The 13592-nt window shown below is 41.1% G+C and overlaps 1 protein-coding gene across 1 annotated transcript in view; it reads right to left on the minus strand.

The window, feature by feature from the left end:
* Positions 1 to 10964, minus strand: part of pdhx (pyruvate dehydrogenase complex component X) — a 28821-nt gene extending 17857 nt beyond the window's left edge. The window contains exons 1-3 of the mRNA XM_028959021.1: positions 10829 to 10964; positions 7942 to 8025; positions 4195 to 4295 (exon numbers count right to left, since the gene is read on the minus strand). Coding sequence (XP_028814854.1) covers positions 4195 to 4295; positions 7942 to 8025; positions 10829 to 10964 — 321 coding nt within the window. The remainder of the gene's footprint in view (positions 1 to 4194; positions 4296 to 7941; positions 8026 to 10828) is intronic.
* Between the last annotated feature and the right edge of the window lie 2628 nt (positions 10965 to 13592).

Consider the following 13592-nt stretch of genomic DNA (forward strand, 5'->3'; position numbering starts at 1 on the left):
CCCCAACCACCACCCTTTATTAAGAGCTTCCCTGTACAGCCCTGGTTCCACAGGCTCAACACTGCCCCCGTCTGGCGGAAACATAGAGCTGCAGCCTGTGGAGCTACTGGGGCAAATGAAAACAACAACAACAAAGCAGCACCATTAACACTTAATGGTCTTTTTTTTTCTCATTTGTGTGTGTTTGTGTGTGTGTGAGGACAGAGGCCATATAAACATCATGCAAAACAGAGAACCCATGAAGACACAAATGGCAAAATGTTTATTATGCCATTTATTATTGTTAATGAAGACAGTTGCTGCGCCCCCCTTACACACACACTGTTAATGGGGGGGGGGGTGGGTGGGTGTTCTTTGTGTGTAATGAAGCAGTGTGTGATGGATGCTGCCGACAGCACAAGGAGGGTTTATTGGGGATTTGCAGCACACGGCAATGTTTTCAGCTAATGACTGACAATGAAGGGAGTTCATAAATAAAATAGGACAAAAAATACAAACAAACAGACCAGATGTTCAAGTAAATGCCCCTGAGCATTTACCAAGTATGTGTGCAAACACTTCCTTATTGATCAGGGGTAAGGGAGCAGGGCAGGGCAGGGCAGGGCAATATTCGCCTATTGAACCAGAAGCACCGCTGCTTGTTACCAGGCAGACTGCAGGCCAATTAGAGAGACATGAGGGTTGTTAGAAACTACTTGCCATGTCTTCGATCACTGTGAGGACTGGCCCAGCCTATTCTTCATGGTTAAGGAATAATGAAGCAAATACTGATTTAAAATCTCCCCCCACTGCTTAATATCTTGTAAAAATAAAAAATATAAAAATGCTGGCTGCATGCACTGTTATTATAAGGAATAAAATCAGTATAGTGATTATCCTTTGGAAAACTGATTTTTAATCAACTGTCCCAGTACTATGTACTCTGCAAGTAATATGTTCCCCTGTTTATCAGACAACTGGTTTGCGTGTTTTGTTTTTGTTTTTTTTTGCACATTTTTTTGACAATCACATACCTGGCAACACTGCTCGGGCTAAACTGAAGCTGATGTTCTGGAATCCAGAAACAACGACACACCAACCAAGAGAGCTGTGAGGGAAGTTAGTTGCTCCTCTTCGAGACACAGATTAGACAGTCCTTCATTGTTTCTGTCTTTTGTAAATCCTGAAGACATACTTGATTTGACATTTGAACATGTCCCAAATGCTATGTCTATTACCGTGCTTTAAAAATGTGGCCCATCGCGAAGGTACGTATGCCAAAATGTAACATATGTAAAGTAACATATCTATCAAAAAAAATCTGAACAAACATGTTTAATAAAACAAAAGCCTGTGTTCAGGCCAAAACAAGCAATTGCTTTTTAATTAAAGTGTCATCTTGTCTGGGTAATTGCAAATCGCAACGTATCTCCCCGGAGAATTAATTCTGTGTAAACATTTGATTGTGTTATTACAGGATTTACTTTGGCTCTCAATGATCTTCCTGTGTGTCACAACAGGCATAATAACCATGCTGCCAGTAGAGGAAATGGCCATGCATGCACATGCAGAGTGGTAATGAAGTGAGATTTAGTTAAACATGCTACGGTGCTCAACACACACGCACACACACACACACACACACACACACACACACAAAATACACAGATATCGTGATCCAAAAAGCAAACAACTGTCACCATTTGAATACTGAAGATTATGAAGTGAAAGGCCAACTTTAGGGGTAAGGAAGCGGTCCCGTAACCCTAAGGTTGCCGATCCGCAAAAGCGTAGTAGCCTAGTGGGTAACACACTCGCCTATGAACCAGAAGACCCGGGTTCGAATCCCACTTACTACCATTGTGTCCCTGAGCAAGACACTTAACCCTAAATTGCTCCAGGGAGACTGTCCCTGTAACTACTGATTGTAAGTCGCTCTGGATAAGGGCGTCTGATAAATGCTGTAAATGTAAATGTAAATGTCCCCAAACGCTGCTTCCGGGCGCCTGTCATGGCTGCCCACTGCTCACCGAGGGTGATGGTTAAAAGCAGAGGACACATTTTGTTGTGTCATCGTGTGCTGTGTTTCAAATCACTTCAGTTTCACTTTCAAATGCAGCTCACCACGCACTCGTTTTTCTTTTTTTTTTGTGTTTGTTTTGAGCAGATGTTGGGTATCAATATGCAGCTGTATTGACGGGTAACGCCTCGTGTCCCGCTCCCTCAGCTCTACGCGTCTTTTTTTAAAGGGACAGGTGTATTTATAGCGGTGAGGTCGGTCCCGGTGGGGCCGGGACGCAGGTGTGGGATGTTGTGACGCGGGGCTGAGAAAGCAAGTTTTTACACAAGGTTAGACCAAACCTAACGATACAGTAGATACTAAAAGAAATAGTTTCAGACTAAGTACACAAACATGATTCCTATGCCCAATCCTAATCAGTTTTAAGAAAAAAACTGACCAAATTATTATTTCTCTGTATGAAATCACAGCCATCTTGATCACATGGAAGTGGAGATATCAGAGGTTCTTTCCAAAGTCTGACTGAACACCCCTGCTGTTCATGCGTGCCAGTTCCTCAAATCCAGATCCAGCGCAGGATTTCAATTCGCTCGTTCAATCAAAAATAGTCTTCGCTTTAGCGGTGGCTGTCGAATGAAAAACAGTAATTATCTCCAGTTCCCCTGCCTGAGAGTCTCCTGAGCGCAGCAGGTCAGGAGCAAGATGGGACCAGGTCGCATTACGAGCTCATCTGTCTGTTAACAGCTCATCATTCGCAACCTCATCTCAACCTCAGCCATTAATCTACTGCGCTGTTTACACTGATGGCAAAATGCCATCACTCAGCCTTCTTCGGCCCGTTTTTAACCATCCATCCCCTCAACCATCTCCCCTGATGGAACACTTGACACTTGAGATTTACACACCAATATGTTCAGTTTATGTTAGAGAAAGAATCTCTGAAAATAGTTACCTCTCCTAATACATATATTCTATATTTTTGATGGTCATCAACTAATACACTGTGACTGAAGTAGGAAAGTCAGACAGTAAAAGTGCAAACATTTTTGTTTCCTTCTGAAGAGGCGTATCTCTGTTCTCCTGAGCGAGGTAAAGGCCAAGAGGATGTTAGACGGGGGGCAGGCTCCTAAAAATAACACCCGCCTCCTGCACCACACAACTGCAGGGAGACAGGGGAAACGAACGATGCTAAGCTTAGAAGCAGGTGGTGAAGCTGCTGGGTGTGTTGCCAGGCAAGTTGCCTCCTCCCCCCAATCCCCAACCCCCCAAATCCTGGTCAGTTGCCATGGAAACTTCCTCACATTGGCTGCGGATGACGTGCAGAGGAGTGAGTAAATATGACAATGGCTGTTGGACTAAAACCTGTGTCATGGGTTGGAAAGTCCACAGCCTTGAAACGGGTGCATCACTCAGACGCATCTGGATTTTAAACACCCTCCACCGGCACCATGGGCGAACGTTACAGCCAGGCCCTGGCCTGCTCTGGTCTGGTCTGCATGTCTAATTTAAGTGGAGGCAGCGGCCCACTTGACCGGTGTTCCAAGACAACTATCTCAAATGAGCACTAGTGCATCCCAAAAAATATCATGAATTAGTCCATTAAGGGAACAAACTGTTCAAAGGTTGGACATTTCTATAGTGTGAATTGTAATGGTTATAAAAAAATAATAATGAATATTTTAGAAATTTTTTTATTATGTGACACACAGTATATTCCAACATCCCATCCGTCAAGCTAATATATTAGAAAGAAAAAAAAAAAATCAATAAGCCTCAGAGATTTCATGAAGCCTGGACAAAAGAAGCGGATTCCCTTTTATCTATTGATAGTGAAAGCCAGGCTGCAACGGTCTGCTGTGGCTCCTGAGATAAAAGGGGCAGATTGGCCCTGGATTCAGTATAAAATATTCACACACCAGACACCAGGGGCAAGACCGGTCGACACCAGTCCTCACACTACCAAATCTGGCAACCGCAGACTGCCAAAGAGCGGTAAGGGGTAACAGAGGGGTGACGTAATCTCTCTCTCACACTCTTTATAAAGCCGACATAGGGGAAATCAGTCGGATGGCCTCAAGATGGAAAGGGTTCTCTCACTTCCATCCATCAGAAATAAGACGTACAGTTTAATTTGTTGATGGATTAAAAAAATCTGAATCCTGTTTAAATGATAAAATATGTGGCAGCGCGCTCACCAGGATTTTGGCAAGAATCCCGTCGTCGTTGGACTCCATGGTGACCACAGCCTTGTCTGTCTCGATTTCACAGAGGGCGTCGCCTGCAGCCACTACTTCACCTGCACAAAGCAGAGAGAAAACACACAAGTAAAAAATTAAAAAACCATATATATATATAAAACCATATATATATATAAAAATACTAAGTAATAGATTTAAATGTATATAGATTCTAGGAAAGTATAAATTACATTATTTAAAACAACTAATTTATTAAAAAATACTGCACTTTGAACTGAGAAACAATTGTATTCTTTTGTCCTGAGGCTTGAACTGATATGGATAAAAGCATCCCCACAATCCATAAAATAAAACCAATCTGATATAAAGTAATCTCTAATTAAACAATAAACACATGCACACATTCTGTTGTGGAGTTTAAGAACAGTTTACAGATACAGTTGGTGTTAAAGCTTAAAATAAAAACTTAGTAATTAGTAGTTTCACATTAATTCTGCAGTCCTATTCTGCATTAACATTAAGTAATGGTATAGTGGCCAGCTTATCAGGACTGTATCAGGGCACTCTATACTATGCACCTCTACTGTCTGCGTTGGGGAATACAACCTGATATTATGTTCACTATACCAATTTACTGCATTTTAACAAACCCAGGTCTTTAGCTGATATTTTATTCAATTTCAGTAACTTGCACAATGCTTACATGGAGAAAAGTGTAATAAAACATGTGAGGAATTTTGTGTTTCTGATGCATGATGCAATGGTCATAATGACATTAAATATAAAAAAATGTATTTACACAGCTATGGTAAAACACTAAAGCTACACAAATATGCCTAAATACTATTTGCATTGGGTAACCATGCTTTTGAATATACATTTATGTTCCTTTTGCTGATATGTTGCTAGGCAACTATAGCCTGTCAATGAATGCTATTAAGTGGTGCAGGAACTTCATTGTGAGGGAAAAAAAAACAGACAATCAAAAAACAGCACTGATGTCTTCTTACTGACTGCACTGTCACATTATCACTACAAAGCATAAAATAAGATTAAAAAAAGCATCTCTTCATAAAAAAAAAATCTAAACGATAACATTTAACCATTTCACATGCATTTGGACATTAGTAGTTTACTTGCTGCATTATTAACAAATGGAATGTCTCAAAAAACACAATGAAGACAAAAGAAACCATGATAGAATTTTTATATAACCAACAGCACCCCCTAGTGGTAAACATGCTGTGCTACACTGGACATGTAATATATAATTGTAGCCTACGGGGGCTCATGCAGAGAGGACAGGCTATTAGATTTTTGAGTAATAACAGCTGCACAGCTTCAGGCTGGACCACAGCGGAGGGAAGATATTGCAGCTCAGCCAGCAGAAGCAGGGCCTGAGATCAGGCCTCAGATATGAACAGCCATTGGGAGAGCAGGGCAGGCTTGAGCAGAAAAGCCTCGAACCTTTAACACCCAGAGCTGAAACACGCACCATAGAAGATCAACTGCTCCTTCTCATTTCCCTGAGGGTCAAAACGAGCGAGCGTCGGCGCACAGCGACACGAAAGGGCAAGCGGAATCCCATCAGGCTTTAATGAAATCACTGCTCTGCCTTCTCAGGAGTGTGTTAGATGAGAGAGATGAGGAGATGGGGAAAGGTCACATGGTAATCGGTTGGTTTAGTTGCTGTAGTGGGAAAACTCAATCCCCCCTGCATGTTTATATTAGAGGTATGGGGGATGGTGATGGAGTTTAAAGAGAGAAAAAGGTGCCTATCAATAAGGCACATGACCCCCCTGGGTCACGACCACTGGAGGAATTACATTTGAACATATTTCCCCAACCTCTGTTCATCCGAGACAGACTGACACATAAACTTATCAGGTGCTGATCTTGGATCAGCTGAAGGCAGTTAAACTCATCCTGCCATGTTGGTTCAGCAAATGGACCTGAGGATGAGAACAGTGCAGCCAGACTGACTGACAATATTTGGAAATATTATTTATGTATTCTTCATAAATTGGAACAGGTAATAAGCAGTTATTCCATATTCACTTACATACGTGTGTGTGTGTGTGTGTGTGTGTGTGTGTGTATATATATATATATATATATATATATATATAGACAATGGGTTGGAAAATCCAGAACCAACAAGGCTTTATTTTATCTGTGTGTGTGTGTATTTCTATATTTTCTCTGAATTTCATGGCCATGTTGTCTGAAATATCTGTGCAAATAAGTAAGAAAGTAAGATTTCAATGATTTTTCAATGACTGTCCAGAGTATAAGGGTGTACGTTTGGCCGTGTCTCCTGCGAGGGTCCTGTGAAATCCCACTGAGAGACAAGCAATGTTGTCATCATTGTTTTTGATGCAACCACGAAGGCTGTGCTTGGTCTTTAGATAAATGTTACGTGTGAAAGTCACGTTCACGTGAGAAGAAACATAAACGTTCAGGTGTAATAAAGCCGTGTGAAGGCCTTCCGAACGCAACGTCGGTGTGCGTGGCCACCTCCACAGCCACGGTGATGGATGAGGCAGGTCTTTCCGTGGCAGCTGGGGCCGCACTGCCGAATGTGACAAATTGACCTGCGCCGTTCTTTTTTCTTTTTCCAGCCCTCTTTCTCAGGCCTAATTAGGTGCAAAAAGGCCCCTCAGGTTATTCCATTATTCCAACGCGAGCATGTGCTAAAGATGGCGACGTGGTCTCTTGTCTCCATCACGGGTCAGTAATTAACACCGCTCCCTCTCTGCCAGGCGCCCGGCATAAATCACGCCAGCGGCCGTCGCTACCTCGCGTAGGGGGGCGTGGCGACAAGGCAACGCATTTCGGACTCCTATGACCATTTTAAAAGGTCAGCTGCTCCATAGTGTACCCAGGACTAAGCGCTGAGTTAGAGGAGATGATTTTTTTCTAAATCTTGAAACGATCTGCCTCTTGACATTCGGCGGGCTTCTTTTTAAATCCCGTTTGAAAACCCAATTGACACCTTATGAGAGATATGGACTTGAAGTTATTTTTACTTTTATTTCAGTCGCTTTTAGTGGTTTTATACTGTTTATGTATGGTCTAAAATGTGGCAGCCCACCTCATCTTCCCACCTCTCTTCCCTGGCTCCCGGTAGCTGCTCGCATTGAGTTTAAATCCTTGATGCTTGCCTATCGGGCTGTAAATGGAAGTGAACCCTCTTATATCAGCACACTATTAGTTAGCTAGACTCCTGCACACTCTCTCAGATCTGCAAATGAAATGAGACTAAAAATTCCCTCTTCACGGGGTCTCCGATCCAAATCAACTCTGTTCTCCTTTGTTGTCCCTGGAACAACTTGCCCTCCTCCATTCGACTACCACCTTGAAGAAAATTTTAAAACCCACTTATTCAAAAAGTATTTCAAACGAGTCTAACCCTAACACACGCACATGCACACACACCAAAAATAAATAAATAAAAAAAATATATATATATATTCGCCTAGCATGTTCTATTCTTGACAACTTAGGCCTTATCAGGGCTTTTAGTTTTGTAACTTAAAATCAATAGAAACCGAATGAGAATTGCTGGTGTCTTCCTCTTGTAAGTCGCTTTGGATAAAAGCGTCTGCCAAGTAAAGTAAAGTAAAGTAAGTTTGCTGATTTGATTTATTTTATGTCATGCTAGTTCTTTGTATTTAGTGTCCTAACCTATTCACTGTACAGCACTTGGTTGCTTTAAAAAGGTGCCACTGGACTCTTACTCACCTTCCTTCTTCAGCCATTTGACAATGTTTCCCTCCTCCATGGTAGGAGACAGGGCAGGCATCTGCACCTTGAGTGGGGCAACCCCTACAAGGAAGACAAGATGGATGAATCTAGGCCAGTCAAGACCATTACAAATATTTTGGATGAAAAAGAGCCCTTTGTTTACCCTTCTACAGATTACATTTCATTCATTTAAAAAAAAGATGAAAAATGTGACGTTTTGTACAACTGGTTTGAGAGCATATGCAGTTCATTCCTGGTTCATTCACTTATTTCTGGATTCTCTTCACAACGCACAAGATATATTGATAAATAAACTTGTGTTATCCCCATAACTAGTGGTCAAAATCATGAACAAGTGTGACATGTCTGTAGTATTTGTCGTGCCTTATTACTGGGTAGTACAATATAAAGTTATGACAAAAGTGATTGAAACTGTTTGAAAACTTGCCATGTGATGCGCAGGAGCAGTGCTATAGGCACCTGTCATGGCTGCTCACTGCTCACAGCAAGGGTGATGGTTAAAAGCAGAGGACACATTTCATTGTAGGCACCATTTTATGCTTTCAGGACACAAAAAAAAAAAAAAAAAAAAAATCACACTTCCAAAAAAAACAAAAACAACTGTGAGTTCTACAAGCATTCAGACAAAACTATTGAAACAAATATTTCAATAATATAATAATGTGTGTCAAACTCTGCAACGCATGAAATAATAATGTTTATGCAATACCAATTTATGCAACTAAAATGACCAAAATGGTGTGATGCACGGGACAACAATGTCTGTGGTCTAAAAGCTACATTTTACATATGATAACCAGTACTAAGATTTCAAATGTGGTGCATTGTATGAATATTTGAAATAAGCCTGATGAACTGTTCAATATAACATATATAAGCTGAAGTTTGAATGTTAAGATAATAACTTGCCTTTAATTTCATTGAAGTTTAGATCGCGAAAAGTGACCATGTTTCAAATGTCTGCAAACCCCGCATTTAAATTAAAAGATGTTCCAGTAAACATCTTTGGACAAGTAAAAGCAAATTATACTGAATTTTTTAGCATGTTGGTTTCATTTTCCAGAATTGCATTTTAATTGTTAATTACAATGAACAGCATCCTCAACAAATGCAAATTATATATGTGATGCAAATAACGGCGCCATTCTTTTCTGTTAATGTGCATCACTTTACTCATTTCCATGAGCAGATAAGATCTGTCTGAAAATAGGCAATTTAACAGTGTGTACCATACACTGTGCTATGCCCTATTACAGCTCATTTATAGGCTAATGCTGCCCCCTCGTGGAAAACATCTGAAGCGAAGGAAAGAAATAAAATGATTATTTTCACTAAACTTGGGTCATAATGTTATAGCTGATCGGTGTCAGTCAAGTTTGAAGTCACAAATGACCAACAGGAAGGCACTTTATCTAAATTCTAAACCCCACCCTATCGCTCGCATTACAAATCTAGAGCTACAGCATCAATCATAAATTGATAAGTATCATGTGATAATTTTTATGGTAGTAATATAATTCAAACATTATCCGCCAATGGTTAAAATCCTTAAAATATAGTACTTAGCAAAAGTCTTATGCACCAATACAAACAAGTGAAAGAAAAACCACTGCTTCTGTAAGCAATTCTGTTTAATGCATCCCCCAAGAAACATTAGAAATGTGAAGTGATTGTCACTTATGATACACAGCAGCACAGCACATGGTGCACACAGTGAAATTTGTCCTCTGCATTTAACCCATCACCCTGAGTGAGCAGTGGGCAGCCATGACAGGCGCCCGGGGAGCAGTGTGTGGGGACGGTGCTTTGCTCAGTGGCACCTTGGTGGATCGGGATTTCTTCGGCAACCTTCTGATTACGGGGCTGCTTCCTTAACCTCCAGGCCACCACTTGGACACGTCTTGTCATTCAATGTGTTTTCTTTATTTTCATGACCATTTGGGGCAGTGGTGGATTCTCACTGAAGGCATCAAAACTATGAATTAACACATGTGGAGTAATGTACGAAACAAAAAAGGTGAAATAACTGAAAACATGTTTTATATTCTAGTTTCTTTGCTCTGATTACTGCTTTGCACACTCTTGGCATTCTCTCGATGAGCTTCAAGAGGTCGTCACCTGAAATGCTTTTCCAACAGTCTTGAAGGAGTTCCCAGAGGTTTTTAGCACTTGTTGGCCCCTTTGGCTTCACTCTGCGGTCCAGCTCACCCCAAACCATCTTGATTGGCTTCAGGTCTGGTGACTGTGGAGGCCAGGTCTCCACATTTTGTTAAGTTCATAACTCCACATGTGTTCATTCATAGTTCTGATGCCTTCAGTGAGAATCGGCAAATGTAAATGGTCATGAAAATAAAGAAAACACATTGAATGAGAAGGTGTGTCCAAACTTTTGGCCTGTACTGTACATCTGAAGACATTTGCTTACAGAAGATCATTTCATTACAAAGCTGGGATAAACCAACCTTCAGTTCTTGCAACAGCCACTTTCCTGTTTTGGTCATAATATAATAAAATATAATATAATACACACATACATTGTGTTAAGCACTGGTTACACAATATTCAGTTGGAGAAGCGTGATAGTAATAATAATGATCATAATATTAATAACAACAATAACGACTAATTGCAGTATTTGGCTGACTGTCCAATGACCTCCATTGCGGAAGAACGAGTCCGTGCGGTTATTAAACGAGACAGCAGCGCCGTCTATTTGGCCTGCGAGTGACACCCAGCCGGAATCGGATTCCGTCTGTCGACAGGCGACGGCGGGGACAGCGGGGTTAAGTTACACCGCTGTCAGATGAAGGCTGCCTGCTAGCCTGCCTGCATCTGGACGGAGGTGTGAGGTGGCAACACTCACCAAACACACCCGGGGACAGGAACAGCTGCCGCAGCTGGTCCCGACACGAACGTGGCGTCCGCGGACATTTTTTGACGTCGAATAATCTCAAGCCAAATAAATATCCCTGACGCCCCAGTCGTAAGGAGGCCGCCATGTTTGTGCCCGTAGACGATGAAGGGCGTCTTAAGATTTGCCTGCTGTATAATAACTATCCTCGATATTTTTCCTTTACAGTCTTCCGCTTGACCATTTCAGCCCCAAAAAATATCATTATAGAAAATGATTAATTAATATCTTAGATTTGAAGTGTACGTGGTATATCTATGGTGAGTCGGGCCAGGGGCCTTCAGGAATATTTGTAGCCTACTCTCGCTGCTGCTTCCCTAATTACTGCCACCTCGTGGTCGCCTCAAGTAGATTTCACTTTTGCAATTTAGTTATAAGAGTAATAAATACATAAATAAATAAAAACAGGAACATGAGAAATATATAAATAACAAGATGACGTTCCTCCGACTATAGGGAAATCGAATCTCTTCACGGGCCAATGTGCCTGTGTATGATGAGGACAATAAAAAAAAAAATTGTGGCGGCCTGTACAGTGTCCAAGAGGAAATAGAGTTCAGTCAGTCTTGTCACATTTTTGTATGAATTATTCATGCATTTATTTCCTGATTGACGCATTGACGTACAGCTATTAATCCCGGAATTTTTGAAGCGGGTGAGGCTGACCCGGGAAGGTGGCGGTCAGTCCCGGGCCTTCGGGGAAACCCCTGCCTACGTTTGCCGCTTGACTGCAAATGAAATAGTCATTATTATGGATTGTGTACACCGGAGCTCATTTTTAAAGTTTGTTTTATCTGCAGACAGACTTTTGAGCTTATCATTTCATGTGTATGCGCCGCACAGTCAACATTTAGAAATCTCATTATGAATTCATGGTGAACAAATGTGAAAATAAAGGAGACACATTGAATGAAAAAGTGTGTCCAACCTTTTGGCCTGTAGTGTATACAGGAACATTTTTATGCAATTCATATATGCAGTGATGTGCAAACATTTCAGGTAATAGTGAAATTATGATTTTTATGTAATTTCAACACTGAACTTGTTCAGGATGTGTAAAGCACACAAATGGTAATTATTTAGAAAGTAGATGTGTCAATAATTTAATTCGTTTTTTTACAAAAACAATGGGTTGGACAAATGAATCCTCTTCCATTGCTGCTCGGTGAACAAGATAACAAGAGTCTCTTTCCTTTATTTAATGACGAAAAGGAAATTCTATAAACTGTTTAGTTATACCAATATTTGATCAATGTCTGACAAAGGGGCTAAGTGCTACATTAACGAAATTACTTGCATCTTAGATAAACAGCGTATTTTTTTTCTTCGCTGGAAGTTTAAATCATGCTTTTTGCCTCAGTGACTGTAAGGACGTTTTATTTAAAAAAAATTTTTTTTTGCTACGATTTTCATAATATTTACAACGACTACTTTTCTGCAGCAGAAAGTCTGATTTAAGATAGAGGTCCAAACGGCCTCCCCTGATGGACTTTATCGGAGGCCTCAAACGACGCTTTGGTTGGGGGGTGGGCATTCAGCGATAAGAGCCCACAAATCACTATCGGTCGCAGGAACATACAATGGATCCTCTGAATCCAGCCTGGGAGATATGCAGAACGTGTGCCATCACATCTTTATGTACGCTGTTATCCACCATCACTTCCCTGTCCTCACCTTGGTATCTGATTGCATTAATGTCTTCTCTTTTAAATAATGAAATAGCCCTTGGGACAATGGGCCTAGCGCATTCCAGCAGGAACATCATCTGGCCGCTGTACACCACGGATGAACGTATATCCACTCGTGTCTTCATCCAACTGCTCCGGATGTCTAGTGCAGGATTTTGGGGATCCTTGGGCACAGATTGCATCCCAGAAAAATTGTGGATTTTTGTTTCCATCCACTAGAAAGTTATTGGACTGGCTCTGCAATTGGTTCATAGCAGTTCTTGTTTCAGATTTATTAAGTCATTCATTAAAAATTAGTTTCAAGTTTTAAAACATTTACTAGAACATCCCAATTCATTTTTTTAAAAAATGAAGAAATTCCCCGTTCTTATGACTACAGCTGAAAGAGATCTGCGGATGCCTGCGCTCCAGAGTCAAGCTTAACAAGTCGATGCTGTACTACTAACACATACCAAAAATGACAGATAAGAGAATGCGTCTTTGTGTTGGTCTGCGGGCAGGTAGAGGGTGTCGGTGGTTTTGTGGCCGAGAGCGGGTGTGAATTACGATACCTCACTGTGCCCTGTGCCACAGCAGTCTAACACAACCAATGGTACTGGTTTAGCTGGTTTTCTTCAATCTGAAGAGATGTCTGCATCCTGCACATACAGTGTATTACGTATAAATCATATTTCCAGAAACAAAGAAGATAAACTTGACGATGAAGTTTAACATTTTATTAGACCCCAAGGGCTAACAAAATGCCACACGTAAGACGTCTCGATCCCAGCCCATCTTAACACACAAGCTGCTTCTGATGAATTCATTGGCAGACTCAGGGTGGAATAAGGGCAGCCTAAATTTTGCATTTGAGAGGGACTGGGCTGTTATGGAAATGAGCCACGTACAGGCTTCTCCTGTACAGGCTGCTTCCAAGAGCCCACCAGGATTGCAGTGTGCTGCAATTCCATTTTAAATGGAATTTCCTAAGTAGGAAAAAAATTACCTGTCTTTTCACTGGTGTTTTTTTTTTATTAATAAAAAACAAG

This window comes from Denticeps clupeoides, chromosome 17 (assembly GCF_900700375.1).
Source record: "Denticeps clupeoides chromosome 17, fDenClu1.1, whole genome shotgun sequence".
NCBI classification, from domain to species: domain Eukaryota; kingdom Metazoa; phylum Chordata; class Actinopteri; order Clupeiformes; family Denticipitidae; genus Denticeps; species Denticeps clupeoides.